The 27,595-nt window shown below is 35.7% G+C and overlaps 1 protein-coding gene across 4 annotated transcripts in view; it reads left to right on the plus strand.

The window, feature by feature from the left end:
• The window catches only part of GPC5 (glypican 5), a 1,392,911-nt gene that overhangs the window by 458,763 nt on the left and 906,553 nt on the right, over positions 1–27,595 (plus strand). For all 4 annotated transcript variants that reach the window (XM_060288187.1, XM_030856918.2, XM_060288185.1 and 1 more), the window contains exon 6: positions 9,863–9,983. In XM_060288187.1, the coding sequence (XP_060144170.1) occupies positions 9,863–9,983 (121 nt within the window). The remainder of the gene's footprint in view (positions 1–9,862; positions 9,984–27,595) is intronic.

Here is a 27,595-nt window from a genome sequence, read left to right on the forward strand (position 1 = left end):
CAATGTTCAGCACACGTGTAGAGTAGGGGACAAGGATGAGTACTGTTTGTAAATGATATACGTTACTGATTTCTGGGTGGGGATTCTAAAGAAAGGCTGTATTTTATTTTGAAATTAATTTTAAATAGCCCGTTGGTATGGCGCAGGTCACGTGTTTATCAGGAATTTCTTGATTTGCTTTATACTCTCTCCATTGTTCCTAAACTTCGTGAAAATCTTTTTGTACTAAATAGCAAAGTTGTAATGTGGGAAAAGGAAGGGAAAATAGGAAAAGAGGCTGAATTCTTGCTAGGGGGAGCGAGATCAGGGAGGGGGCAGCAGCAGAGGGAGCGAAGATGCTGGGAAGCCTATGTGATTAAGACCCGAATCACTTGGGTTATAAATCGCTTCAGGTACCCAGGCTCCTCTGTTGCTTCACCCAACAAGGCTTTTCTTGAGGGAAATATTCTCCAGGTCCTGGCAGAATCTTGCTGCATCTTGTTCTTTTAGTGTAGCTTCAGTCTCTCAAGGAGTCTATATTAGGCCCCTCAGAAAAACAGGACTGGGGCTGTAGGAGAACAACTGCTGCTTCTCAGGGCTCCTGCAGGAATGGCTCAGCGACAGGCTAGGGAGAGCCAACTGCCATCTTACCAGATTTTATATAGAGGAAATTCTTCCCTCCTGTGAAGTAAAATATGGATAGGAAGGTTTACCTTAATTGTTTTTACAGTTAGTTTACATATTGAGTGTCAGTTTTAGGATTTAGTGTTTATGTTGTTTGTTCTGTTTTACTCATTTATTTTTATTTCTAATGAGACCTTGGATGAGACTCCATTAAAAAGTGCTATTCAGAAACTATTTAAAACCGGACCACATCAGCATTAAAATGAAATTACAGATTCATGGGATTTGTTACCAAATTCAGGAACATTGAGGAATTTCATAAGAACCCGTTCTGGAAAAGATAACTTAGCTCCTGAAAGTTATTTTGTGGTTTAATTTTGTATCAGTCATATATGCACTCAGATAGCAAATATGTGTTAAGCTCTCATATTCAAAGCATTTTGTCAAGCCCTGGAACTAGAGGATCATTAAGACAGACACACTAATTGACCTCAAGAATTTACAGTCTAAACGGTGAGCTGTGACAAAGCGAGAGAGAGGCAGGACATATATACACTACCAAACGTAAGGTAGATAGCTAGTGGGGAGCAGCCGCATAGCTCAGGGAGATCAGCTCTTGGTGCTTTGTGACCACCTAGAGGGGTGGGAGGGAGATGCAAGAGGGAAGAGATATGGGAACATATGTATATGTATAACTGATTCCCTTTGTTATAAAGCAGAAACTAACACACCATTGTAAAGCAATTATACCCCAATAAAAATGTTAAAAAAAAAAGAATTTACAGTCTAGAAGGGAGTTATAGGCACTAACTATTGTGCAGTTAATTACTTGATTAAAATAATGATACATGTATCCCAGAAAAAAAAAAAAGTGTCAGCAAGCAATAGTTACAAGAGCCAACAGCCTAGAAGAGACACCCTAGTTGGCAGTTAGTTGTATTAGTTTCCTGTGACTGCTCTAGCAATTTACCAGTGAGTGGCTTACAACTGCAGAAGTGTGACAGCTAACAGTTTTGGAGGTCTGAAGTCTGAAATCAATATTGCTGGGCCCAAATCAAGTTGCACTAAGGCCGTGGTTCTAGGGGAGAATTCATTCCTTGCCTCTTCAAGCTTCTAGCATTCTTGGGTTTGTGGCAGCATCACTTCAGTCCCTGCCTAGTGGTCCTATTGCCTTCTCCTTTTACTTCTGTAAAAAACCAAAAACCAGAGGCTTCCCTGGTGGTGCAGTGGTTAAGAACCCGCCTGCCAATGCAGGGGACACGGGTTCGAGCCCTAGTCTGGGAAAATCCCACATGCAGCGGAGCAACTAAGCCCGTGCGCTACAACTACTGAGCCTGCGGTCTAGAGGCCATGAGCCACAACTACTGAGCCTGCATGCCACAACTACTGAATCCCACGTGCCTAGAGCCGGTACACTGCAACAAGGGAACCCACCAAAATGAGAAGCCCGTGCACCGCAAGGAAGAGTAGCCCCCGCTCACCACAACTAGAGAAAGCCCACGTGCAGCAACAAAGACCCAACGCAACCAAAAGTAAAATTAATTAATTAAAAAAAAAATCCAAAACCAAAAAACTCCCTCTGTCTTCCACTAAAAGGGATACATGCCATATGGGCATTTGGGGCCCACATGGATAATCCAGGGTAATCTCTCTATCTCAGAATCTCAAATTTAATCCCATTAGCAAAACCCCTTTTAAAGCTTGGTGTAGTGACTGGGGAAAGAGATAGAAGTTTCTAGGCAGGAGGAACAGAGTGTAAACCGAAGGACCTTGCAGAAATCATTTAAATGACTGAAAGAGGGGAAGTAGAGGAAAAGCACAGAGAGTGAGGGAGAGGTTGGCCAAATTTGCCTCGAGGTACAGAATCTCCAGGTCATCTGGACCAGAAACACCCATTCTGTTTGGGCTCTGCCAGCCATCAGAAACCTCCCGCCTTCTGTGTATGCATCTTTTTCACATACTGAGTCAGCCAAGTGTGTCCAGAGAGGAATCACAGTTGTAGGAATCTGAAAGTCCCTAGGCACATAGAGTTCTGTCTATGGAACTAGGTCCAGCTGTTTTTTTGCACTGCATAACTGGGTTTGCCAAGAAATAGCTGGAGAAGCAATTTTCTCATATATGCAAGTGAACACAAATTAGAGTCCATTACACAAGTGGATTGTTTTTTCAGGACTGTCTGATAGTAGGAATTTGGCTGTGGTGTAGTTAAGATGAGGATGGACAGAAAGCTGAGCTATTTCCCCACCTCCTCCAGCTTCCTCTCCATAATAACTGTGATTTGAAAGCTATCAATTTTTATTTTTTGAGATTCAACAGACCACAAAATGGACAGAACTTTAAGTTGGGATTGGAGACAGGGTTGAAACTGGGTATTCAAATGGATGTGTTATGCTCAACTTCTAATTGTTTTCTATATACTAATTAATTACTACAGGCTTACTTTCCTTAAGAAAAATTATTTACAAATCTTTTAAAATTTCAAATCTCGTTTATGGGCCCAGGAAGTCCACTTTTTTGCTATTGAAAATGAATGTAAAGAAAGTGAATACGGGAACAGTAGGGTATGTGTGTGTGTAAGTACATATAAATATATGTGTATATTATTGTGTATATTTTATGTATATATACATATATATACATTGTGTTTATTTTATGTATATATAAATGTTTATATGTATATACATTATATATTATATTATTATATATTATGTATATGTTATATATAAGCATTTTTTCCATATAGTTCTTCTTATGTTATTATGTCTGACTTTCATTAATATTCTAACCAATTTATTTGGTCATGCATAAAATAAGAGCAGACAGAAGTATTTTCAATAAAAGCTACATAATACTGAGCTTGTTGGCTTCCTTGACAGATTCCCACCCCCAATCCACAAATACATGGACCAACCACATATCAAAACTGTCCAATTAGTAGAGTATTGATGATGGATTTAAACTTTGAAAACTGTATTTGTCAAAGACTGTCCTTTATGAAAAAAAACAAGCTACAAATTTCCAAAAGTAAAGGAAGAAAAAAGAAAATGATGCCATTAAAGGTAGGATTAATAAATATATTAAAAAATATTTAATTAATTGTCCATCAGTTAAAATATATCTTACCATTATGACTGCCCTTCCCCCTCTCATTGGTGTTTATTTGTAAATTGCTCATCTGTGTTTCTATTTGCTGTGTAGGATTGTGGAAACAGCTACTTTGTGGTAGTTTGTTATTGTGGCCCCAGGAAACTAGTATGCTCTGAAATTCAAAGTTTCTTTCTCTCTGATTTTATTGTGTTACGTATTGGTAGGAAATACCTGGGTGGTTCATTTGCATGGTATGTTGATAATCTGAGAATTATTGTATCTCGCAACTAATTTTAAAGTATATTTTGATGCAGTTGTTAGTTTCATGTCTGAAGTTTAACTAATGTTGGTGCCAATTACATTTGCAAAACAATACAAAAACCTGTGTAAGATTCTAGGGACTTTTAGGATTTTGTAATGTCTCTATCAAAAGGTTGATGAGATGAAATTTATATAACGTTATATGCAGTGATCTGCTAAAAATTCCTTGTTGATTGCTATACAAAGCATGACATTACCTTATTAGAATAATGTTTATGAGTGTTTTCCATAAGATATCACAAACTGTGATATCCTCAGTAGATATTTAGTCATCTATAAATGATAATAAAGGCCATAATAAGGTCTCTATCAATTCTATTTATTTTGACTTCATTATTTAAGGTCAGAAACATATATTTCAAACTTAGACATTATTATCTATAATTATAAAGTCAAATAAATGGTAGAAATTAACTTAAATATAGTTTGTGTCTCAACAGTTGAAGTGAGATAGTGGAATCACAGAGGTTGAATCGTTTTGAATTGATTCTACAGATACCTGCATTCTCTAAATCCCCTGTAGTCCTCTTACCTGTCATGAAAGGTTATTCTCTTAAACCTGGCACATGAAATCAATCATATGACTCCTATCTGTTACGAGAGTTCAAAGATTAAGACCTTCACTGTCAAGGAGAAGGGCTGTATAGAAGCTGCATGTGCACAAAACAGCATTCAGCAGTGGCAGCGAGTGTCACCCAGGTATTTGAGAAAAAATTACAAAACACAGATCACTAGTACTTACTTCACATTTGCTACCAAAACCAAGAAGGGGGGCCCAGAGATGATTGGAAAGAAAAAATCTGTTCTGGAGGAAGGGGTTCACTGATGAATACCTAGCTTGTGCTTCCCAGACCTTTAAACCAGAGACAGCAATGCATTTACCAGAGTCAAAAACACCTCCTAAAACTAGGAGACTCAGAACTCTGGAAATGGAAGGAATTTTAATATGCAATCACCTAACCAAGTCAGAAAAAAGGATATAAACCAAACATCTACTACTGCTGCTACTATTACCACCACCACCAACATGGCCCCATTCTCAATCTTGAATCTCTAACAGAGTTGGCAATAATAGTAGAAAGAGAAAGCCCCTGATAAAGTGTTCTCCTCATCTCTGATCAATGATCATATTCTTAATATCTTGTCCCAGTGAAGCTATCAAAAACTTCTAAGACAGATCACTTTAATGATTCATAACGAATTCCAGGGTCAGATTTTATATATTTTTCCACCTGGAATTGTATAAGTGCACATCAAAATACCATACTTTTGATGTGAATCTGAAACAAATTCTATTGCATTCCCAAGAAAATGAAATTAATATCAGCCAAGAGAGCATGGTGTGTTTCAAATAAGAAATGTTGGTAATGTCAGGAGAAATGACTTCCTAATGACATACCGTGTGTAGATGTATTAGCACTTCTTTTTAATATTTCATCTGTTGAACACAAAGAGAACTGGAATCTTGTTAATCATCATTTTAAAACATTTTTATAGAATGTAAATATATCCGTACTTGCCTTTTTGCCATGTTAATGAGAAGCAAGTCATACTTGTGGAATGAGTATTCCTATTAAACTGCTGTCATCCATTCCCAGACCTGCTTAAAAGAAACAGGCACAGATGGTGGGTCTATTACTTCTCTAACAAAAAATTTGCCTCTTTTTTGTGTGTGTTTTGTTCCCTCCTTCTCATTGAAATGTGAGCAGTTTTTCAAGTCAAGAAGCCTCTGTAGGGTTCCTTGAAATGTTTTATCCATTACTTGTACATGTAGGAGGAAAAAGAGTGATTAATGATTTATTAAAATTTCATAATGAGAAAAACTCATATAAGAAGTCTGTTGGAAAAACTTTGATTTAGTAACTGTATTTTTTGCATGCAAATTAAAGTCTTCAGGGAGTTTTTGTGTCAGACTAGGAGCCTAAATTACTAATTTTATGATGACAAAACCATTTAGCCCGTGTTAAAAATACCTATGTTGATCTTTTATTTATACATTGTTCAATGCAAATTTGTCTGTTGTATGCATATTAAGAAAAAGAGCACGAGAAGTTTTCAACGTAAATGTTTCGTTTAGGTTGAAAATACATGTATACAGTGAGGTATCCAAATTTTAACTATGCAGTTCTATTTTTTTTTTTTTAATATAAAATGAGCACTCTTGTGGAGCCAGGATCCAAATCAAAAAACATATTACTAGAACCCCAGAAACCCCCATCAAGCTTCTGCACACTATCTCCTAGAGTAGTACTTACGGTGATTTGGAACATCATTGATTAGTTTTTAACTTTTAATGAATGGAATCATAGCACATGTTCCATATGTTGCTTCTTTCATTTAATAGTTCGCTTATAAGATTTGGAATACAGTTGTAATTCATTCACTCTCATTGCTATATAGTATGACATTATGTAAATATTCTACCATTTATTTGCCCATGCTAATGTTTAGGGATATTTGGGTTTTGTCCAGTTGGGTGCTCTTTTGCATAGAACTTCTCCGAAAATTCTATACCTTTCTTTTGGTAAACATTGTTTAGTATATACCTGAATACACGTCAAATAGTGGTTTATATCAGTTTAAACTCCCATCCACAAGGAGAGAGGGTTCTAGCTGCCCTACGTCTGTGCCAATGCTTGGTATCATCTTTTTTCATTTAAATCATTCTGGTGTGTGTATATCACTATTGCACTGTGGTTCTTCTTAACCTTACAAAAACAGAAAAGAATAATTTTATTAAAGCATGTTTCACTTAAAGTATCTTAAATGCCCTGCTTTGCAATATTTTTTTCTTACTTAAATGATACATAAGAATAGTGATCCTGAACTATTCGGTAATATACTAGCTGGGAAGGAGATTATTGATCAATTGTAATTCTGATACATTTAACGAGTTATTTACTGTAATAATTAAGAACAAAAAATAAGCAATTCTTTGGATTAATGTGGAACAATATTCTTGAATGTTAAAAGAAAGTTCCATGGTCTATAAATAAATCAAGACGTGAACCAAGTAAGTGTTTATTTAAAGTTAAGAGAGGAGTCTCAGTTTCCATTGTTGGCATTATGTCTGTATTTCAGGTGAAACAAAGGAAAATCTTAAGGCAAACTTGCAGTCTATTAGTTCAGTCTCACCCTGCCAGCAACTGTTATTTCATTCTTTATCTAGTAATATACAACTGTTCGCTGAAGAGGTTTTTGAAGAAAATAGTATATCCCTTTTAATTAGAAGCAGTGAAGACTTTGAAATGGTATAGTTACAGTAAAAAGAAATCAAATCAAAACAAAACAATTAAAAAAACAAGCACTTTGCACCAAGCTAATTGTATCTTTATGTTAGTTGGTTTCAGGAGTTTTCATTCATAATTATTGAATGATTGTATCTAGAGCTCACATTCCCTGTGTTCATATCCTTGCTGTATATTTAACGAGTAGTGTTGCCTTGGGAGAGTTACTTAACCTATTCAAATCTTAGATCCCCAATCTACAGATAGGGAATAATTATCGTATAAATATTATATGGTGTACTGTTCTGGGTCCTCCAAGAAGCAAATGCCAAAGAAGGACTAAACACAAGAGGAGTTTTATTAGGTGAAATGCCTATGAGTGAAAACGGGGAGGAATCTGAGTAAGGCTGGAAGAGCTGTTGGCCATGAAGCAAACATGACCCGGAGTGAAGGAGAGAGGGAAGCAAGGTGGAGTGGAAGCATTCGGCATGAGGTGCCGTCTAAGGCAGGTTTAGCAGGGGCTGCAGGGAATCCTGAGTCAAAATTGACCATTAGGGGAAAGCTATGTCTTCCAGTGATGGGTCTGTGTTAGTATCTCTGCTGCACTCAGTCATTGGTTGGAGGAGACAAACAAATAGATTTCAGAGTAAAGCGGCAGGTGCCCTAGTCAGTGACACTTCCAATATTTTGAAGCCTATGAGGCATGTTCTCATGGCTGCAACAAATGATTGTCACTGAGATGAACTGACAGACTCCAAAGAAAGTAATTAAAACAATGCCTGAGTCATAGTCATCATTTATCCATTTATTTATTCACATTATTCATCATTATTATTAATAATCACACTAATAAGGGAGCCACATGCGTAATCTACTTGAAATATTTGGAAGAAATATATAACAGTGCTACAGAGAAGTTAAGAGAAGCCTAATACTTATAATTTACTTGATTCTTCTTAACTAAAGAATATTAGTACACATTAATAGTATATGCGTAATTGTTTTCCTTCTACTATTTGTTATTGGTATATATTGCTAAGTTACTAACTTACACTGGAATACCTAACTCTAAAACCCTCTATTTCTGCATAAAGAAACGAGTTCAAGGTTGTTTTAAAAATAAAGAGTTATTAATATCATTATTCTTATCACATCCAATTGGTATTATCCATACCAAAGAGTTCCATCATTTACTATCATTGGAAGGACATAATTAGCAATTGTTTGATCTACTTTTGAAAATTGATCATTGGGTATGCGTAATATTGGGAATAACTGGATATTACTTGAAACTCCTTTTGTTTGGCCATATTCTCAACAGTGGAACCTCTTTTCATCTTTTCAAAGAGTTTCCACTGCTGTAGAAAGTTCAGAAGGTTCATGTGCATAATTGTGATACTCTGCTCAAATACAGAGAAGGGATATTACATTACAAATTATGTGAAAATGCTTCCCGAAAAGTCTGTGAGGCCACTTTATCATGATACTTTAATGTAAGCAACATTTTACTCAGAGGAAAGTCTTAAACACAGAGGGGATGGAACCTCCAGGGCATGTCCCCCATCTCTTACTTTCCCCCATTTGTTCTCTCCTTTTGTAAATAAAAGCCTAGTTATTCTTCCCGGTGTGTGTTACTCAAGGGCCTTTGCGATTTCCCCTGCTGGGATGTCATCTTTTGCCCTAGAGAGCACATTAACTACATCCAAGACCTATCCTTACCTTAATATTTCAAGGGCTGCCTCAAGCTATAACTCCTTGGTCCAATAAACTTCTCCATATGTTCAATGTTTACTACTTGTGTTATCCCTCCCTCTCACTTGGCGTATACTCTTCCTTCTTGCTATCCCTACCACACACTGAACGTCTCCTTCATTCCTACTGCTGTGCTTTAACTGTTCACTTGTCATTATGCTACACCACACTGTCAGGAAAATAAAGATAGTTATATTGCTGGAATCTAGTAAGAACTTTTAAATATAATGTAATGAATGAATGCATGAATGAACAAGTTAATTGATACATTATATTCCCAGGTATATAATGAGTGCTGTGAGGATAAGAATTGAGTCTTATAACTCCTTATAACCCCAGTCATGTAGTATAGGACTGGAATATAGGAGGGGGTGCTTAGTACATCTTTGTGACTGATGAATCTAAATACTTGTTTGAGTACTAAGTTGACATTATGTGACATATATATGTGTATATATATTTCTTTTGTAGTCCAATATGTAAAAAAAATTACTGATTCATCTAAATACTGTGTAAAATGAAGTGAATTGACTCAGATGATATGGATTCAGACGTGTGTAATTCAGCAAAGATTGGTAACAAAGTGAGATGTATATTAACTTTTTTTAGTATATTGGTAAGTAGTATTAAAAACACAATTTTTGGTTGGGTCTTTTGAGAGGATAACAATAGGATAGTCTGTATTTGCATGCTAAGTGTTTTACCAGGAAAAAAACATTGCAGCTGGGCCAGATTCTGGTCCAAGAAAAAATACATTATTTTATACTCTTGAGGGAGTAAGATTCTGAACTCGAATCTGTTCCAAAAGTTGTGGCAGATAATACTGTGACCAGATTATTAAGTCATGTACCTTTCACTTTTCACTTTGTTAGCTATACTCAGCGTGTGGTTGGAAATGGAATCAAAGCCCAGTCTGGAAATCCCGAAGTCGAAGTCAAAGGAACTGATCCTGTGATAAATCAGATTATTGATAAACTGAAGCATGTTATTCAGGTAAGTGCCAATGCTCTATTTATTGGTATAGTCAGTGATAACTAGTAAATGATGACTTTCCATTATATGTCATCAACCTGTTAATCCTATCTGATAATCCTCCCTGAAGCTGAGTACTGGAATAAATTATTTGTATCTAGAGTTTTGGAAATATTTGGTTGAGTGATTTTCATATACACTCAATGTGCAGCAGTGTTTTAATGGATGGATAATATCTATCTGTAAAAGGAAACATGGTTTCAGGGTTTCAATAAATAATGAGAATCTCAGGATGAGTTTCATCCCTAACGAATAAGCTTTAGACATGGGAACTACTGTCACCATCTAAGAAAACACATAGAAGAGCATGGAAGATGCCAAAGGCACCTTCCAGGCAACTTTCTGAGCCTTGCTGTGAAGGTTTTTGCTGCATTTTCAACAAAAGTTAAGTCATAAATTAATCACATGCATTTCTTGTATTTATTTCCTGTATCACCTTTTACATGTTACCTAATGGTTGTTTATGAAATACGTGTTTTATCTTTAATAATATTATTTAATTAAGTGAGTATGTACTGCTGTTTTTAATACATGGCAAGTAAAGCATGAAGGTATCTGTCAAAGGAATATTTCATCAAACTATTTGATTAATGAAAGCCAAATATTATATTGCATGTTGTAAAAACCACCTTCCATTCTGCATCTGTTGGAGTTTGGGCTAAGAAGGGCTATTTTTTAAGTTATTAGTCTTTTTATAACAATTTATATTTTAATTTTTTCTAAGCAAAACTTTGTATGGATAGTTGATCCTGACTTCTAGTGTTCTATGTCAGAATCGATACCTAAGCATAGTACTGAGTTTTTATTGATATTATTCCAGAGTCGTTGGTATGCTTCTCATAACTGTTCTGCAAAACTTAAGTTTATATGGGGCCAGTTCTTAGGATTCCATTTTTATGGGAGTCTCTACAGATTGAGCAAAGCAAGATATGGGGGCTTGTGTCCAATACCAGAGACTTCTCCTTTTCAGGAGGCAATAATGGCTACTTTGCTCTTTCTACGGCTGGTACATTGGGAAAACAGAGCTCTCACCCTGGAGAGCAGAATCAAAAATAAGTTCCATTAGGAAAAGTATAAGAGAAAAGTAGTGCTGCTCACGGGCCCAGCCGCTCCGCGGCATGTGGGATCTTCCCGGACCGGGGCACGAACCCGTGTCCCCTGCGTCGGCAGGCGGGCTCGCAACCACTGCACCACCAGGGAAGCCCCTAGGATATCTTTTAATTCTTAAATTTCTAGTGGGCCAATAAACAATCTATTAGGAACTTGACACATAAACAAACTAGATTCCTCAGTATATGCCGATGTATATATGTTTTTGTTGGAGTTCCCCGGGAAAGAGACTGTGAAACAGAGATGTGTGTGCAGGAGGTTCACGGCAGAGTGCCCTGCAGTCAGTAAGGGGCTGGAGGGAGGGGCACAGCACAGGGGGAGCAACTGAACTGTGTTGTAGCTTTAACAGAAGCCTCGCCTGAACCCAGTAGGACCTCAGGAGCTGGGAGGCCTCTTTCAGGTTGTCCTGAGTTGAAACAAGGAGGTGGGTCTTCATTGTCCCACACTGACCAGTGATTGGATGAGGGCTAGTGGGGTGGAGGTTGGGTGTGTTAACTCAGCTCTGAGTCAGAGCCAACAATATTACATACAGCTAGAGGAACAAATGCCTTCATCTAGGTGGCACCTCACAGCATCACGGGCTATGATATGGTATGTAGATCTGTATTATTCAAAAACTCTAGTGCACAATGGACCATAAAATCCAAAGAGCTTTAATAAAAAGTGGTTCCTCTCGCTGAGAGACAGCAAAGCTCAGTGGTCTCCAGCGTGGGCTAAGCATTCCCCAGGGAGTTCACAAGCTGAGCCACTGGAGGGCAGAAAGGAAATATCGAACTTCAAGATATATTTATTCTGTCACATTCTTTTACGTTTTTTTTTTTTTTGGTTGTAGGAAGGTATATAAAATATGTAACAGTGCAATAGCACATGCATATAGTTTAGAAATACATAAATATGTGTCGAGTGGGTGTGTGTTCAAACTGTTTTAATGGTATATGTATATACACGCACACACATACATATGTATATATTATAAAAACAGATGGAAAACCCTGTTGTAGGCAATAAGGATGGAGCTGCTATATACAAAAGAGTACATGTAAAAAAAACATATTCACAAAGAAATAAGTAGATACTCAAAATGTAGGGTTTATTAAAAATTCTTCACAGGAGGATTCACTGATATGTTGCCCATTTGGCATGACATTTGACCCTTCTTGCTTCATAGATTTCAAAGCCATATCCTTTTCAAGGTGGCAGAGGGAAATAATTCCACTTTTTTTTAGCACCCATGTTAAACTGAGTCCCATTCTTTCATCTTTATATTAGTGTGCAGATCTCCAATTATTCATGCTTAAGTTTCCTTCCAGAGTTACAAGAGAATATGAAATAAAATGCTACCTTTGAGGTCTATCTTTTTAAAGTCTACTAGGGTGATATGATTGAAATTTAGATTTTTACAGAAGATAGCAGAAAGTCATATTTTGTACAATATTCACCTGTAATGTCTTAGAACATGTTCTTTCCTAAGACACCTGTACTGGAGATGAAGAGAAATTTTTGACTTTGCCAGACTTCTGACACCGTCACATGTGTGTGTCCTAGTGGGAACCGCTGCTGTGCTGTAATATCCAGGGGCAGTTAAAAAGACCCACCACAGGGTCAGGTCTGAAAAGGTTCAGAAAATCATCTTCTATAAGTGAGAATTTATTAATTTGAGAATAAGTATGGAGCAAGGGAGGAAGTAGAAGAAGGAACATAGTTCAGCATCTAATCTGTAGATTTAGGTGATCACTTATTTGTGTTTGGAGTTTGTTTTTTATTGTAATGGATATTAAATGCATTTGTCGAGAATACAGTATACTATAAAAATGCCATCTCTCATCATAGGGGTAAGCAAAAGTTCCTCTTGTCCTTTTTTTTCCATACCTGAGTATATGGAAATAAGCCAGCCATATTTATTAGCAAAAACTGTCTCCATATGTTAGCCCCCAAACATCTTTCTTCTAGGCCTGCCATTGAGCACACCTCATTTTCTACCCTGTAACCTCTGCAGTTAGAGTCATTAAACAAGTGGGTAGGGATTTTACTTTGCACATGCCACTTTGTAAATGTCTTAATCATTAATTTATTCAAAATATTCCACTAATACTTATTGAATTCCCACTATGGGCCTGGTTCTGCACAAGGCACTGAGGTTACATGGGTGAACAAAGCAGACACAACCCTGCTGTCATGGGATTTATATTCTAAGGAAAAGGACAATACAATGCCTGTAGCTGACAAACGTGAACAAATCCAGAAAACAGAACAGATGAGGTAGGGAAAGGCACTCAAGAAGAGAGAGCTTGTGGAGGCCTTTCCAAGTTGCGGGGCGGCTGGGTTGATACTGATTGACAAGGAATCGTAGGAAAGGGAGAAGGAATCATAGGAAGATCGGGGAGAACTGTGTTTGAGGCAGAGGAAGTAATACATTCAAGGACTTGTGGCAGGAGTCGGTTAATTGTATTCAGAGAACGAAGAGAAAGCCATGTGTCTGGAACAGAATGAATACAGAAGAGAAGAAAACATAAAATGAATTAAGGGGAAACTAGTAGGCTCTGGTAGGGCATTTCAGTTTTCTCCTAAGTGGGAAAGGAAACCATTTAATGGCTTTAGGCGGAGTATGATGAATTTAATTTATGTTTTATAAAGATAATTTTGGCTTTACTATGGAAAATGGACCTGAAGAGCAAGAGTAGAAATTGATTGGGGCTAGAATAAGAAGAGTGGGTAATATGAGAAACAGATGGATTTGGGTCAATCTGGCAAGTGGAGTTATCAGGAATTGTTGATGGATTGGAAATTGGGACAAGAGAAAGAGAATATAAGGAGGATAATCAGGGGGGATGATAATGTCATGAAGTGAAAAAAGGAATTCTGGAAGTGGAGCGCATCTGGGGTTTGGTTGTTGGAGTTGACCAGATATTAATAAATGAATGGTTCTCTTAAATTTGAGATGCCTGTTAGACATCCCTGAGGCACGCGCAGAGTTCATTGGCGACCCTAGAATAGAAACGGACATTTGGGAACATCAGTATACAGATACTGTTCAAGTCGTGAGACTGTATGAGATTGCTACTTTCTTGTGAGAGTTTGTACCAAAACAATTAGAGGAGAATATAAAACAGCAGAATTCTATGAAAAATGTGTACTGTAAAAATCTACGAATGGAGAAATCATTTATTTAATGTATGTGGTACCTTGCAGATACTTAGAGAGTTGATCTTGGACAGACAAGATATTTAGTAACATTAACTTTTTCTTACTGAAGAATTATGTGTCTATTATAATAAACCAAATTTTATTATTTTAGAAAATTTTACCAATAGAAAGAGTAGAAAATAAATGGTATACCACTTACGAAACAACAAGCCTCAGGAAATAAGCCTTCTAGACTTTTTTGTACTTATGTATACATTTGACTTTTTTTAATAAAACAAAGAGTACATTTGGTTTTGTGTCCCAAACTACTCACCTAACAACACATAAATTTTTTTTCACGGAATTAAATATTCTGCAGTATGGTTGCTAGTGCCTGAATATTCTATCATATGGTAGGACTATCATTTTATTTAATCCAAGCACCTTGAGTTGGATATTTAGGTTATCACCAATTTTCACAATAATAAAGACTACTAATAGGTATATCCCCTATACATAAATCTTTTTGCAACTTTTTTCTCTTGTGATAAATTTCTAAATGTTGTAACCAAGAATCTGTTCATTAATAATTTTAAGTATTTTGATAAATATTGCTAAATTTTTCTCTAGGAGAATTATAGGAATTTATATGTGAAGCAAATTATATATTTTAATTTTCCCCGCATATTGAGGGTGTAGGTGAGAGATGGCAGTGACCACACATCAGTGTTAGGGAATATTATGGAGCTCTAGGAACCAAAGTAGTCAAACCAAAGTAGAAATGTTAGCCTCAGCTCCTGTCACCTGAGAGTACACCAAGGATGGCCAAAAACAAAAACAAAAACAAAAAAGGCTTCCCTGATGGCACAGTGATTGAGAGTCCGCCTGCCGATGCAGGGGACACGTGTTCGTGCCCCGGTCCGGGAAGATCCCACATGCCGCAGAGCACCTGGGTCCGTGAGCCATGGCCGCTGAGCCTGCGCGTCCGGAGCCTGTGCTCCGCAATGGGAGAGGCCACAACAGTGAGAGGCCTGCGTATCGCAAAAAAAAAAAAAAAAATATATATATATATATATATATATATATGGTCATGAAGAACCTAGGGGCAAGACGGGAATAAAGACACAGACCTACTAGACAAAATAAATATTTTTAGTTAGAAAATAGTTTATAAGATTTTTCAGGACTTCCCTGGTGGTGCAGCAGTTAAGAATCCGCCTGCCAATGCAGGGGACACGGGTTCAAGCCCTGGTCCAGGAAGATCCCACAAGCCACGGAGCAACTAAGCCCGTGCACCACAACTACTGAGCCTGCGCTCTAGGGCCCGCGAGCCACGACTACTGAAGCCCACGCACCTAGAGCCTGTGCTCTACAACAAGAGAAGCCACCGCAATGAGAAGCCCGCGCACCGCAACAAGGAGTAGCCCCCACTCGCCGCAACTAGAGAAAGCCCACACACAGCAATGAAGACCCAACGCAACCAAAAATAAATAAAGATAAATAAATTTATGAAAAAAAATTTTTTTCAAGTCTTCCTAGAGAAAGCGAAAACAGCTTTAATTTTATTTAATTGTTTAGGACAAGCCCTATCTTTAAGTCCTGCCAAGAACAAAAATGCCAAGAAAATTCAATATAAATGGATAACTATGGATTATAATTTGGTCCTCAGGGAATATTTCAGGCGCTTCGAAGTCCCCTCACTGTCTCTGCAAGTCCTTCTGAACTGGGAGCAAGGACCTTGGACAAAAGAGGGAAGTCATTCCCGGCTCCCCTCCATCTGTGATTTTGGCATCTTTCTCTAGATAAGCCACCATACAAACCCTCAGAGATACATTCCTGCAGTTTCCTACATTCCAGAACCTGTGCTTAAGGTGGACATTGCTTGTACCTTTGAAAACGACCCGTGATAAATATAGGGTAGCTATTAGCCTTCCAGTGAAGAATTGTGTAAAGGATGGAATTTTAAAAGGTTAACATGAGCTTTCTTAGATGTTTGCATCAGCCTGAATTGCCCTTCGATAATAGATAGGAAACAGCACTTGATTCCTCTTAGTGCATCTGACAGAGGAAATGTATGAACATTTTAATTCAGATTGTCTCTCCTAACAAACTTATTTTGAAACTTCTCGGTCATATTGACTAAGTTTGTTTAGGGCAAAGCTGTCAGCAAAAAAGTCACAGTTATGCAGCAATTTACTTTTAAGCATTAAATAGCATCTATCATTTTTCAAAGAAAATGATGTCAGTGGTTAAAATCCTAACTGCTGAGCACTGTTAGTTGTGGACGGTAATGACCCACGGCTTAGAAATTACTTTACCTACTTTCAGTATGAAACATAAAAAGTAATATCACAGCAATTTTCTATAATTCTTTTATTGTAAGACCAATAAATGTTACAGTGTTGTTAAAAGTAGTAGATTTAAATAACATTTCTTCAAACAATTCCAATACATATAAGATATTACCGGTTTCTATTAAATATTCATTTTTATAGAAAGACTAAACTTCTTTAGAAAAATGTCTTCATATATAAAATAAATTTGATTTGTAAATGTGAGAAAGAGCAATCATCATAACCATTTGCTTAAAAGCACAAAATACGTAGATATTTTATAATGTGTATTTCAGTAATCGCAACCTATGGCTTCAAGAAGAGATGACAGACTTTCTTATTTTATGTAGGGAAAACTATGTTAAATTGCCTCTTTTCTTTTATCTCATTCTGTTCCTAGGATATCAATATGATAAATAGTGACTTAATAGCTATGATAAGTTAAGATGAGATTCTAATTGAAATCTCAATGTATGGTTATAAGGTTAGTGTTTATAAATACAAAAAAATGACACAGAATTTTAAAAAGATATTAGTATCTCAGAATTTCTGAATTATGAAAACTGTCCAAGCTTTTTTCATTAAATCACCTACTATGAAATGCATTTAGAAAAACGTTTCCTGTTGTTAATAGCTTATAACTCTGGCAAAGCCACTTGGTCAATTCCTAATTGCAAACTATTTTGACACCATGAGGTGTCAGCTGACTCTGAACTTCTTCCACTTCTACCAACTCATTTCCTTGCTTAGGAAATCACTACAGCACCCTGACTCCTTCCTCCTGATCTCCACTACACACTAATATCATGTCCCCCGGCATACTTTATTAATATTCCAGAAAGACAGTCACTTCTTGATTTTGTATTAGCAATGCAGTAGTGACCAAAGCCTGCTTAGTTTTTGATTCAGAGGAAAGTATTTGAAATGCACTCAATAACGTTGAATGGTCATCTAATTTAGCAATTAGTTTGGTCTGAGTAAAGTCAAGGGAAGTTTGCTTTCTGGAATGTGTGGTATAATGCATTGACTTCACTATTGGCCATTTCATTAAAAAAAATCAATGGTCAGCATAAAACCAACCTTTTAAATTAGTGGGCAATCAACTGGAAATGCAAGTTTCAAAACTCTTTTTGAAAGTAATGGGGTTTGGGTTGGCCATTGACCATTTATTTTTTATTATTTAAAGAGTATGTAGCTGTTTTATGTTGGGTAAATATTTGACTTTATATTTACTCTGATGCTGCCACATCATTATTACCTATTAAGATTTGAGCCATTTATCCAGCAGATTTTCTGTTTGTCAAACATATTGAGAGAATGTTGGACACTAAAACTTTTATATTTTTTATTTAGGTGATTTTTTTGTACATTTGTAAAAAAAAATCTTTTCTTAATTTTGTGCATTCGTACAAGAAAAATTGTACATTTGTACAATTTTGTGCATGAATGTTGACAGCAGCATTATTTGTAATATTTGAAAAGTGGAAATAACTCCTTTTTCTCCCTTGTTGTTTAGAGGTGTGTTTTCTGGGTGGGGGACACTGTTATAGGAAGATTCGTGGCTCATAACTACTGCTAGAATATAGAACAGAATGAACTACAAGACAGGAAATAGAGGAACTAAGTGAAAAGTTACATACTGACCCGCTTGTTTTCAGAATGCTAGCATAGAGGTACCAGCTACTCATGTAGAATATTAGATGACTCTTCTTTGAAGAAACTGATCAATTCTAGAACAAATAATTCCACATTCTGATTGGGCTTATACCCATTGAGAAGTTAATTTATCATCTAATTGAATGGTGGTGAAATCCTCTATTATACCCTATATACATACAATAACTTCCAGTTGGCTTCTGATACCCAATACCAATGAACAATCAAAGATCACTGTGCATTGAAGGAAAATGGGAAAAAAATAAATGTAAAAGAGAAAAAGAAATGGAAACATTTAGATGAGTATGAAGAAGAAAATATACAAAACTATATGAATATCCTCCAAAAAATGAGAGAATAGGTTGTATCTTAAAAAAATACTAATATATTGCTTCTAAAAAATTAATGAAAGAATAAGAAGGAAGTTCAAAAATTAAAAGTATATAAAAATTTAAAATTCATTAGAAGGGTTTTCAAGATATAGTCAAAAAATATTCTATAAAATAACAACAAAAAAGAGAGAAGGAAATAGTAAAATGATGAGATGTTAGAATTTTACTCTAGGAGATCCTTGTAATAAGAATTTCAGAGAAAAGAACCAAACTAATAGAAGGAGTTTATCATATAAATAATAAATCACTTTTTTCAGAAATGAAGAGTCTTGACTCCAGATTGAGCTCACCAAGTGACCATTACAATGAATGAACACACACACACACACCACACACAACAATTATGAAATTTATGAATATTGAAGAGAAGATATTAAAATCTTCCAGTGAAAGAAACGAACCAAACAAAATACATACAAATGCATACGAAGAATGGGGATCAGATTTGTAGTTTCTTACTGACAGGAGTACTAGAAGAAAATGGAGAAGCAGTACCTTCAAATTATGAGGTAACTGATTTCTGACCTGAAATTCTATACATAGCTAAAATGGAAATCAAGTATGAGGATAGATTAAAAAGCTTTTCAGATAAGAATACACAAATTTATATTTTATATACCTTCTGTGTAAAGCTGTTGGCAAAGAGTGATCAAGAAATGAGAAGATATGGGGTCCAGGCAACATGATGTTGAATACATCAGGTTAGGGAAAAGGATGACTGTGGGAAGGAATTTTGCAAGCCAAAAAGAAAAAAAAAATTACTAAATGTGTTGGAATGTATGAAAAAAAACATTTGACAGGCTTCCCTGGTGGCGCAGTGGTTGAGAGTCCGCCTGTTGATGCAGGGGACACGGGTTCGTGCCCTGGTCCGGGAAGATCCCACATGCCGCGGAGCGGCTGGGCCCGTGAGCCATGGCCGCTGAGCCTGCGCATCCGGAGCCTGTGCTCCACAACGGGAGAGGCCACAACAGTGAGAGGCCCGCGTATCGCAAAAAAACCCAAAAAACAAAAAAACATTTGACAGATTTGCTAGAGCATTTAAGGAAAAAGTTAGATAAATATAAGGCAAATTATGCAAATTGATAGATACCATGGCAATTGTACATTATAGGAAAGCAAAAACCTTTATATGAAAAGATATATAATCATAGTACACTATTTCCCTGAACTGAATAAAATATTTGTAGATAAAACTATTACTGTAATCACAACTTTGCTAAAATTAAATTAGTTGTATGGGAAAAAGTAAAGTGGGTTGTGGTGGTATAAACAGAAAGTCAATAAATATTGCCAAGAATTGATAGTAAGAAACAGAAAATAAATGCCAATTTAATAAAGGTTTAGACATGTAAGGTTAATGCTAGAACAATCAGGTTGCTTATTACTTTCACCAGGAGCAGGAAACATGGTCTATAAAGTGCCTTTGGGAGTAGAAATGCTTTTTTTTTTTCTTTTAAATAGACCTTTTGGTACTACTTGGTTTTTTACTAAATATATTTATTACTCTGATAAACATAAATATAATTTAAAAAACTAAAGACAAACTGCATCATGTTTTATGTGGAGCTGCATCATCTGGTCTTCCATATCTCAAACCTCATTAGCTAATTCCTCCCCTTCTTACTCTAATGTTACATCTACTCTCCCTACATACACACTCATTGTTTCAGTTCTTTCAATATCCCAGGTTCTTTCTTACTTCTAGTTCTTCCATTCTATTTTTTTTAAGCAAAACACATTATTATTAACTTTTACTTGGAAAAAAATTGTCTCTTTTTTTCTGTATCTCATAGTCATCCATTATGTCTCAGTTTCCCCCAAAGAAGGGCACGTGTATTCCTGTGTTCTTCCTGGCACTCTGCAACTGACCTATGAGAGCGCTTCTTTAGAGAAGAAAAAATCAACTTTTTCTGTACCCAAATATCTTGGTTAGTCTGAGTTTAGTGTTTTGAACCATATCTTGCAAACTTGGCTAATATTTCTGTTTGGACTTGGCCGATCTTTTTGCTCTGATTAGCGTTGCAGAGAAACTCCTCCTCTAGCTTTTTCTGGATATTAATTCAGGTTCATAGTTCTACCACCCTCATTGAATTCTGGGAACCTAGGGTTATAGTAGTTCATAACGCTTCCCAATCAAACAATCCAGCTTTTCTCTTCTTGTTATTCACAATTTTCTGGGCCATGTGCCGTCCTCTGCTGGCAGCTGTCACAACTTGATTCCAAATACCCCAAAGTGTGGCATGCAAAAAGGACTCCATCTAATGATCTTCTGTAGCACTCCTTTGCCATATGAGTGGCTCACGCATATTCTCAGCTTTCTGCAGGCGTTATGATGAGTCCGTAATGCTTTGCAGACTCAGTAAATGTACTCTATAATCACCTGAATGTCATTTTATGAATGTGCTTTGAAGACGTAATTTGTCAGAGCAGAACAGTTTCTGGATATGTTTCTTGCAATTCAGCAGCACTTAACCAGATGGCCTCCTATAGTTCTGAAGCAGTGAATGCACCTTGAAAGTAGGCTGACTTATGAGAGGAATATGGTCACTGGGGATCAATGGGAAAGTTTCTTAGGCACAGGATATTGAAGAAGTGAAATAAATACTGTATAAAGATTCATTAAAAACTAAATTAAGGGCTTCCCTGGTGGCGCAGTGGTTGAGAGTCCGCCTGCCGATGCAGGGGACACGGGTTCGTGCCCCGATCCGGGAAGATCCCACATGCCGCGGAGCGGCTGGGCCCGTGAGCCATGGCCGCTGGGCTTGCGCGTCCGGAGCCTGTGCTCCGAAACGGGAGAGGCCACAACAGTGAGAGGCCCGCGTACCGAAAAAAAAAAACAAAAAACTAAACTAAACTAAACTAAGTAAAAGTCCTATGATAAAATGAAAATATGAATTGTAATAACCTTAAGAAATGTGATAAGTCCTATGAATATAAGTTCTGCATCATTATGTGTTTCACATTGATATGGTGGAAACTTAATTGGTTTCATTAGAAATAAAACAAATCATGAGTTTTATAGTAATGAGTTTGAATAGGCATTTATATACCTTTATACAAGGCAGGTCAGTTACTATTTCTGAAAATGGTCATTTTGAAATTTTATATCTGGAAATATATTATCAAACCAAGCCTGAAACTCATTAAACAGATGGTAAAATCTAATTTAACTTCCTTTAATGCTCCTTTTCTTTTTATCTTATAAAAGCAGATGAGCTTGTCAGCCTTTAATTATAAAAGAGTAATTTGAATTTATTAGGTATATATAACAAACCAAGTTATTTACTATACCCTAGTGACTTCCTACTGTGCACATTCATTTTTAATTTAATGATAAGAAAATCTTCTCAAGATTTTTGTAAAAGAATCACATTATCAGAAGAACAGTTTAAAATTTCTAGAAAATAAATGTTCTTAAGGCACCTAATAGATGTTGAAATGAGACCTAATTCTTAAGAGTTTTCAAAATATTTGATTTGCACCCATTAAAATTGGTACAGAGTTTAAATTTCATAATTTCCCATTTAAAAAAATGTGAAACATGCCTCAGACATATCAAAGTGAGTTATTTATATACTTCAATTATGAAATATATAGTTTTGACTGTATTGTGTTTTTTCATTGATGAAAATGGAGTAGCAAAATTATTATATGTCATCCAAGGACACAATAACTTTATTAGAAAACTAATTTTCTATGTCTGTTTCACAAATACTCTCATGACTAGTGGCTTTTTCGTGTTTCTGTGCTAATTCATTATAGTGTCACCTTTTACCCAACCTTAAAAATATCTCTTTTTCTGATATTTTAAGAATGTATTGCATCTCAACATACAAATGCATTTCTTGGATTTGTAAAAAGGGAAAATATCCAAGGAATTATCCATTTAAAATAAACTTTTATGCCTAATGTCGCTTGTGATGCCTTTTGACTACCATCTCCATTATGTTATGGGCCATACTTGTATTTCCTCATTGTGTCTAGCAGAGAGCATGGAAACATAAAAAATGTTCAGTATATATCTGTTGAACAAATGAATGAAATTTATAGTTAAATTGATCACTATATGTAAAATATAAATGAAACAGAAAAGTGAATCTTCCTAATGATCAAATACTAACAGTAACTATTTAATATCATTCTAATTACAAATAATATGCTTTCAGTCTTGGATTATAATTTTAAAATTCCTGTACTATTTTACTCATTTGTCTACTCATTTATTCACTGAATAAGGCAGTTTAGGTGTCAGGCACAATAATAGATACAGGGAGTACACAAAATGATTTAAACGAGGATGTTGATGAGAAACAAAGTGTATTACACTTATGAACTAGTCTGCTTCTCATCAAGTAAGGAAAGGGAGTCTGACCATGTCTCTTTACTTGATTCAACAAATATTATTGAGGCTGTATTATGGATCAGGAGATTTCCTAAGTAGTGGGCATACAAAATTGAAAAAGACCGTACCTACTTGCAGTAAAACATTGTCATAATAAAAAGGTAAAGGAATTCATTTTGTAAGCTTTATAGTAAGATTTCTGATCTAGCTTCAGAGAATTTGTCCCAGTTCCAGGAACCTAGAAGCCATTCAACTGAGATTGAATATAAAATGAATGAGAGGATATTTAATAAAATACTGTGGTACCATTTACTTCAATTAGAATATAGTTATAACTTATTTTTTTTAATTATGATGTGTCCATAATAGATGTGATGACTGAATAACAGAAATGTTGGACAGTGACACCTTTGAAGCAGTCAAGCTATTGCCATGATAATTTTGTGTTTAAAAACCAAGTAAAACTTAGTGAAATACATCAATAAGTATCTTTGTTCACTTGTTCATGCATCTGTTGTCAGCTGTGATTCAGCTGGTCTCTGCTGGGCTGGGCTGGGTTTTGCTGGAAGTCCAGATCGGTTGCACGTTGGTCATCTTTCTCAGATCACAGAACCGGAAACATGTTATTGTTATGACAGAAGTCAGGAGTTCAAACCCACCTGTGCAAAAACATACCAAGCTGCTGCTGCAGTAGAGCCTCTAAGATAAGCCTTTGGCCAAAGCAAAGTCACACAGCAAAGACCAAAGGCAAATAGTGAGAAGTACATCCCTTCCCACCCTCAATCCCCCACCCAGGGATGGAGATGGGGGAGAGAGTGAACAATTGCCCCAAATGATCTAATCTACCAAAATCTTGAAGATTTTAAAGTCATAAAGTCATTGGCATTGTTTTTCTTTTTTTGAATAAAGCTTTGCATAGACACAATACAATAGAAAGGTCCTATTTGAACTCTTCCTTCATATTCATGAGATTGCTACATTTTTTCCACTCTGATTATTTTTTTCTTCGTGTACAAATCTGAAAACTGTATACTTAAATTTATTAGATCAGGAAAGGCACAACAACTTAAATCATCGCATAAGAAATATTTCTCAATATTTTTAACGTTTCATGCAATTGTTAGTATTTTCACAGCAAAATACTTGGAATGATAGAATTTATCAATAGGTCTAAGTCAGATATTGATTTAACAAACTGCACAAATCAGAATAAATGACAAATGAATAAATTACACTTGAAATATTTGTTTGAGCTGCAAGTGAGATTGGATTTTCATGTTAAACATTTGGATTTTAATTATTTTGTTAGGATTGGTTTATTAAAACATAATTAGTAACATCGGTAGAAAAACATGAGCTATAATTGAATCATTTAAATAATCACTTCTTGATGTCTTAATAGGCCAGATTTCAATTAATTAAAGCAGATAAAAGTTCTCTATAAGTACAATTTATTATCAGTAAGTTTGCTTTTCTAGAAATGATAGGAAATTTAGAATTCTGCATTAGCATTTAATAACAATATGCTATTCTGATAGTGATGCATTACAGTTATCTACAAAACATGGTACAAGGCAGAAATATAGGTAATTAGAATGATTGCAACCTGTTTGCCTTTGGGAATTATCAATAGTAGTAGAATTTTTTATCATTAGAAAAATATAGATGATTTTAGAAATGGACTAGTTCCATTTTCTATCTAGAAAGAACTACTTATATACTGAGGTTGTGTTTACAGAATACCAGTGTTTCCAAACATAATGTGTTATCTTCTGTTTCTTCTATTCCACGCTGAAAATTTGTTCAACCAAACAAGCTATTAAATCTAATAGTACAGAGAAACTAGTATAGATATCTCAGACTGTTTCTTGTATTTTCTTAAAGGAAAAGAAATAATTATTAGCAAAGGATCTACCTTCCCAATGACTTCATTTCCATGTCTGTATCGCAGTGATAAATTTCATGGGTCGGGAGGAACAGTCTGAGATATCTATACTGGTTTCTCTATACTGTTAGATTTATAACTTGTTTGGGATAAATTGAGAGATTGGGATTGACATATACACACTACTAGATATAAAATAGATAACTAATAAGGACCTACTGTATAGCACAGGGAACTCTACTCAATACTCTGTAATGTCCTATATGGGAAAGAATCTTAAAAAAGAGTGGATATATGTATATGTATAACTGATTCACTTTGCTGTACACCTGAAACTAACACAACGTTGTAAATCAAGTACACTCCAAACACCTGTTTCACTCAGGGACAGTAGTTGTTGTAAATAACTTTAACAAGCGTTTACTCTACCTGCTTTTATCATAATGTAATTTTATATGACAGTTCCCATGGGAACAAGCAGAAGGGCTTGTATGGAGTATCTCTACGTGACTCCATTAAGTAAAGAAAGAAAAGTTGTGTTTGGAAAGTGATCAGGTTGATAGACTTTGTCTCTATGAAACAAGTGGCCATGCATTATGTTTTAGTATGGGAGGTCAGAGAGAAGAATTCTCAAAATTTATTTGTTTTGGCAGCCAACGATTGGTCACACTGCACGTTTCAAGGTTACAAAGGAACCTTGTGGTGGTGCAAATGCAGGTCAGGAGAAGACACTTAATTGTGCTCAAGGCTTTAAAATGAAGCCAGAGCAAGAGTTCCAGAAGTTGGCAATATCAAGAAAGCAACCTCTGGAAGCAGACAGCCAGGGGACTCCAGAAATCTCTTTTCAGACCCTACATCCCTGGACTCTCAGAAATCATCACCCTGTTCTCCATTACTAAAATGTAATTCATGGTCACAACAACATAAAAATCAATTAAAAAATAAAAACAAAAAATACCAAGGTCATAGATACAGAGAACAGATTGGTGGTCAGAGGTTGTAGGGTGGGAGAAGTGGTGAAAGGGGTCAAAAAGTAAAACAATTTTACAAAGAAAGAATTTCAATACTGAAAGCCTATTTGAAACCACAGCTCTGTGGCTCATCTTGATGGATATAAAATATTGTTTATATGAAATAACATTAAAAAGAAAATTGGAATATAAAATAGTAATTTTAATAGAAAGTAATAGATTGATTATAACCATAATGAATTCTGATATGTACATTAGTAAAGATAGATTATTGTGAATAATATAAATGGTTTAATATTTATTATTTTGGTAAGTTTAAGTTTGGAAGGAAGTTACAGTGGAAGAATAGATGTGCAGAAAGATTCAATACAACTTAAGAAAAACCAGTTTGCCACAAGTGACCCTCCAATACTAGCCCATGAAAAGCCCCCTTAGAAATCTCTGACGTTCTCAGGGTCAAATGTCCACAGTTCAGTGGCCATCACTTTATCTAAATCCATTGACCCATCCTAGTCACATGCTCCACTATCACCTTTATTTTTGTTGTTCTATGCTCTGCTCAGATCAGAAGCTACAGGTTGTTTGAGAACCAAAAGTGCAGCCTTACGGGGAAAAAAAAATGAAAAAGATAGTAAAAGATAGATCAAGGGACTTTATAGCCACAACATGTCTGAGGTCTGAGGGAGCAAAACATGAAGAGAGAAAATAGTGAAAGCTAGCAGGAAAGGAAAGGGGCATAATACTAACTAATTTCTTAAATTTTGACTCCAAAGAAATAACAGTATTTCACAGACTCTCTTCTAAACACCAGTTTCACAAATGTAAATTTTTTGAAAATTTCACTCTTAATCCCTTTCCTTGACAGTGAAGCCCAGAGGAGGATACTTGGATTCAATTTCCATCACAGCCACCCTCCCAATCCTATTCTGAAGGATTCAGAAATCTTTCTTGAGTTGAGCAGGCTTCAGATTTCTTTCTGATGGTTCTGACATTTCTATTTAGATCTGTCTCCTTCTAGTCTTAATACTCTGTAATCACTTGAGCTTTTTTGGTTATTAGTGGACTGCTTGTGCTATTATTTTAATAATAACAATGTAACGGATGATTTGACAGTTTATTCTTAAATGTCTATGAATTTTACTCATTAACGTTTCTAAAACATTCACCAGAATTTAAGTATTCCAAGTCAAGTGGTCACTAAAGTAGGGAAAAAAAACCCATATTTATGCATATGCCTTTCAAAAAACAGAAATGTACCACTTACTTTTAAAATGCATATACTTTGTTCTTTTTTTCTAGAGTTTTGGCTGGATTGTTTGCTGTATTGCAGAGAATCTTATCAAGCACAATCTTAATTTTCTTCTTTTTGAGGATTTCACAATTAAGATTGGCATTGATCCACCAATTAATTCTTTTCTCCTTATTGGATGAGTGCACATAGATTGCTTTACTTATATCTTAATTTTCAACATAAACTTTTAGCAGAATCTTTCATGTTTCATCACCATGTAAAAAGATGATTTTTTTTTAAACTCCACATCTCTGCTTTTAATTATATAAAGAAAACAGCATGACTGTCACAGAAAAACAGTATAGAGAAAGCACAATACTGAGCCTATGATAGAAGCTCAGCAAATAGTTAATGTATCAGGTCTGCTTTCAAAATATTATTTCATTATTACATTCATCACAGTGGCTGGGTATGGGCTCAAAATCATTTAGTATACAAAGAAAAATTTTACAAAGCTTTCAGCATTTATT

Source organism: Globicephala melas, chromosome 18, assembly GCF_963455315.2.
Source record: "Globicephala melas chromosome 18, mGloMel1.2, whole genome shotgun sequence".
In the NCBI taxonomy this organism is placed as follows: Eukaryota; Metazoa; Chordata; class Mammalia; order Artiodactyla; family Delphinidae; genus Globicephala; species Globicephala melas.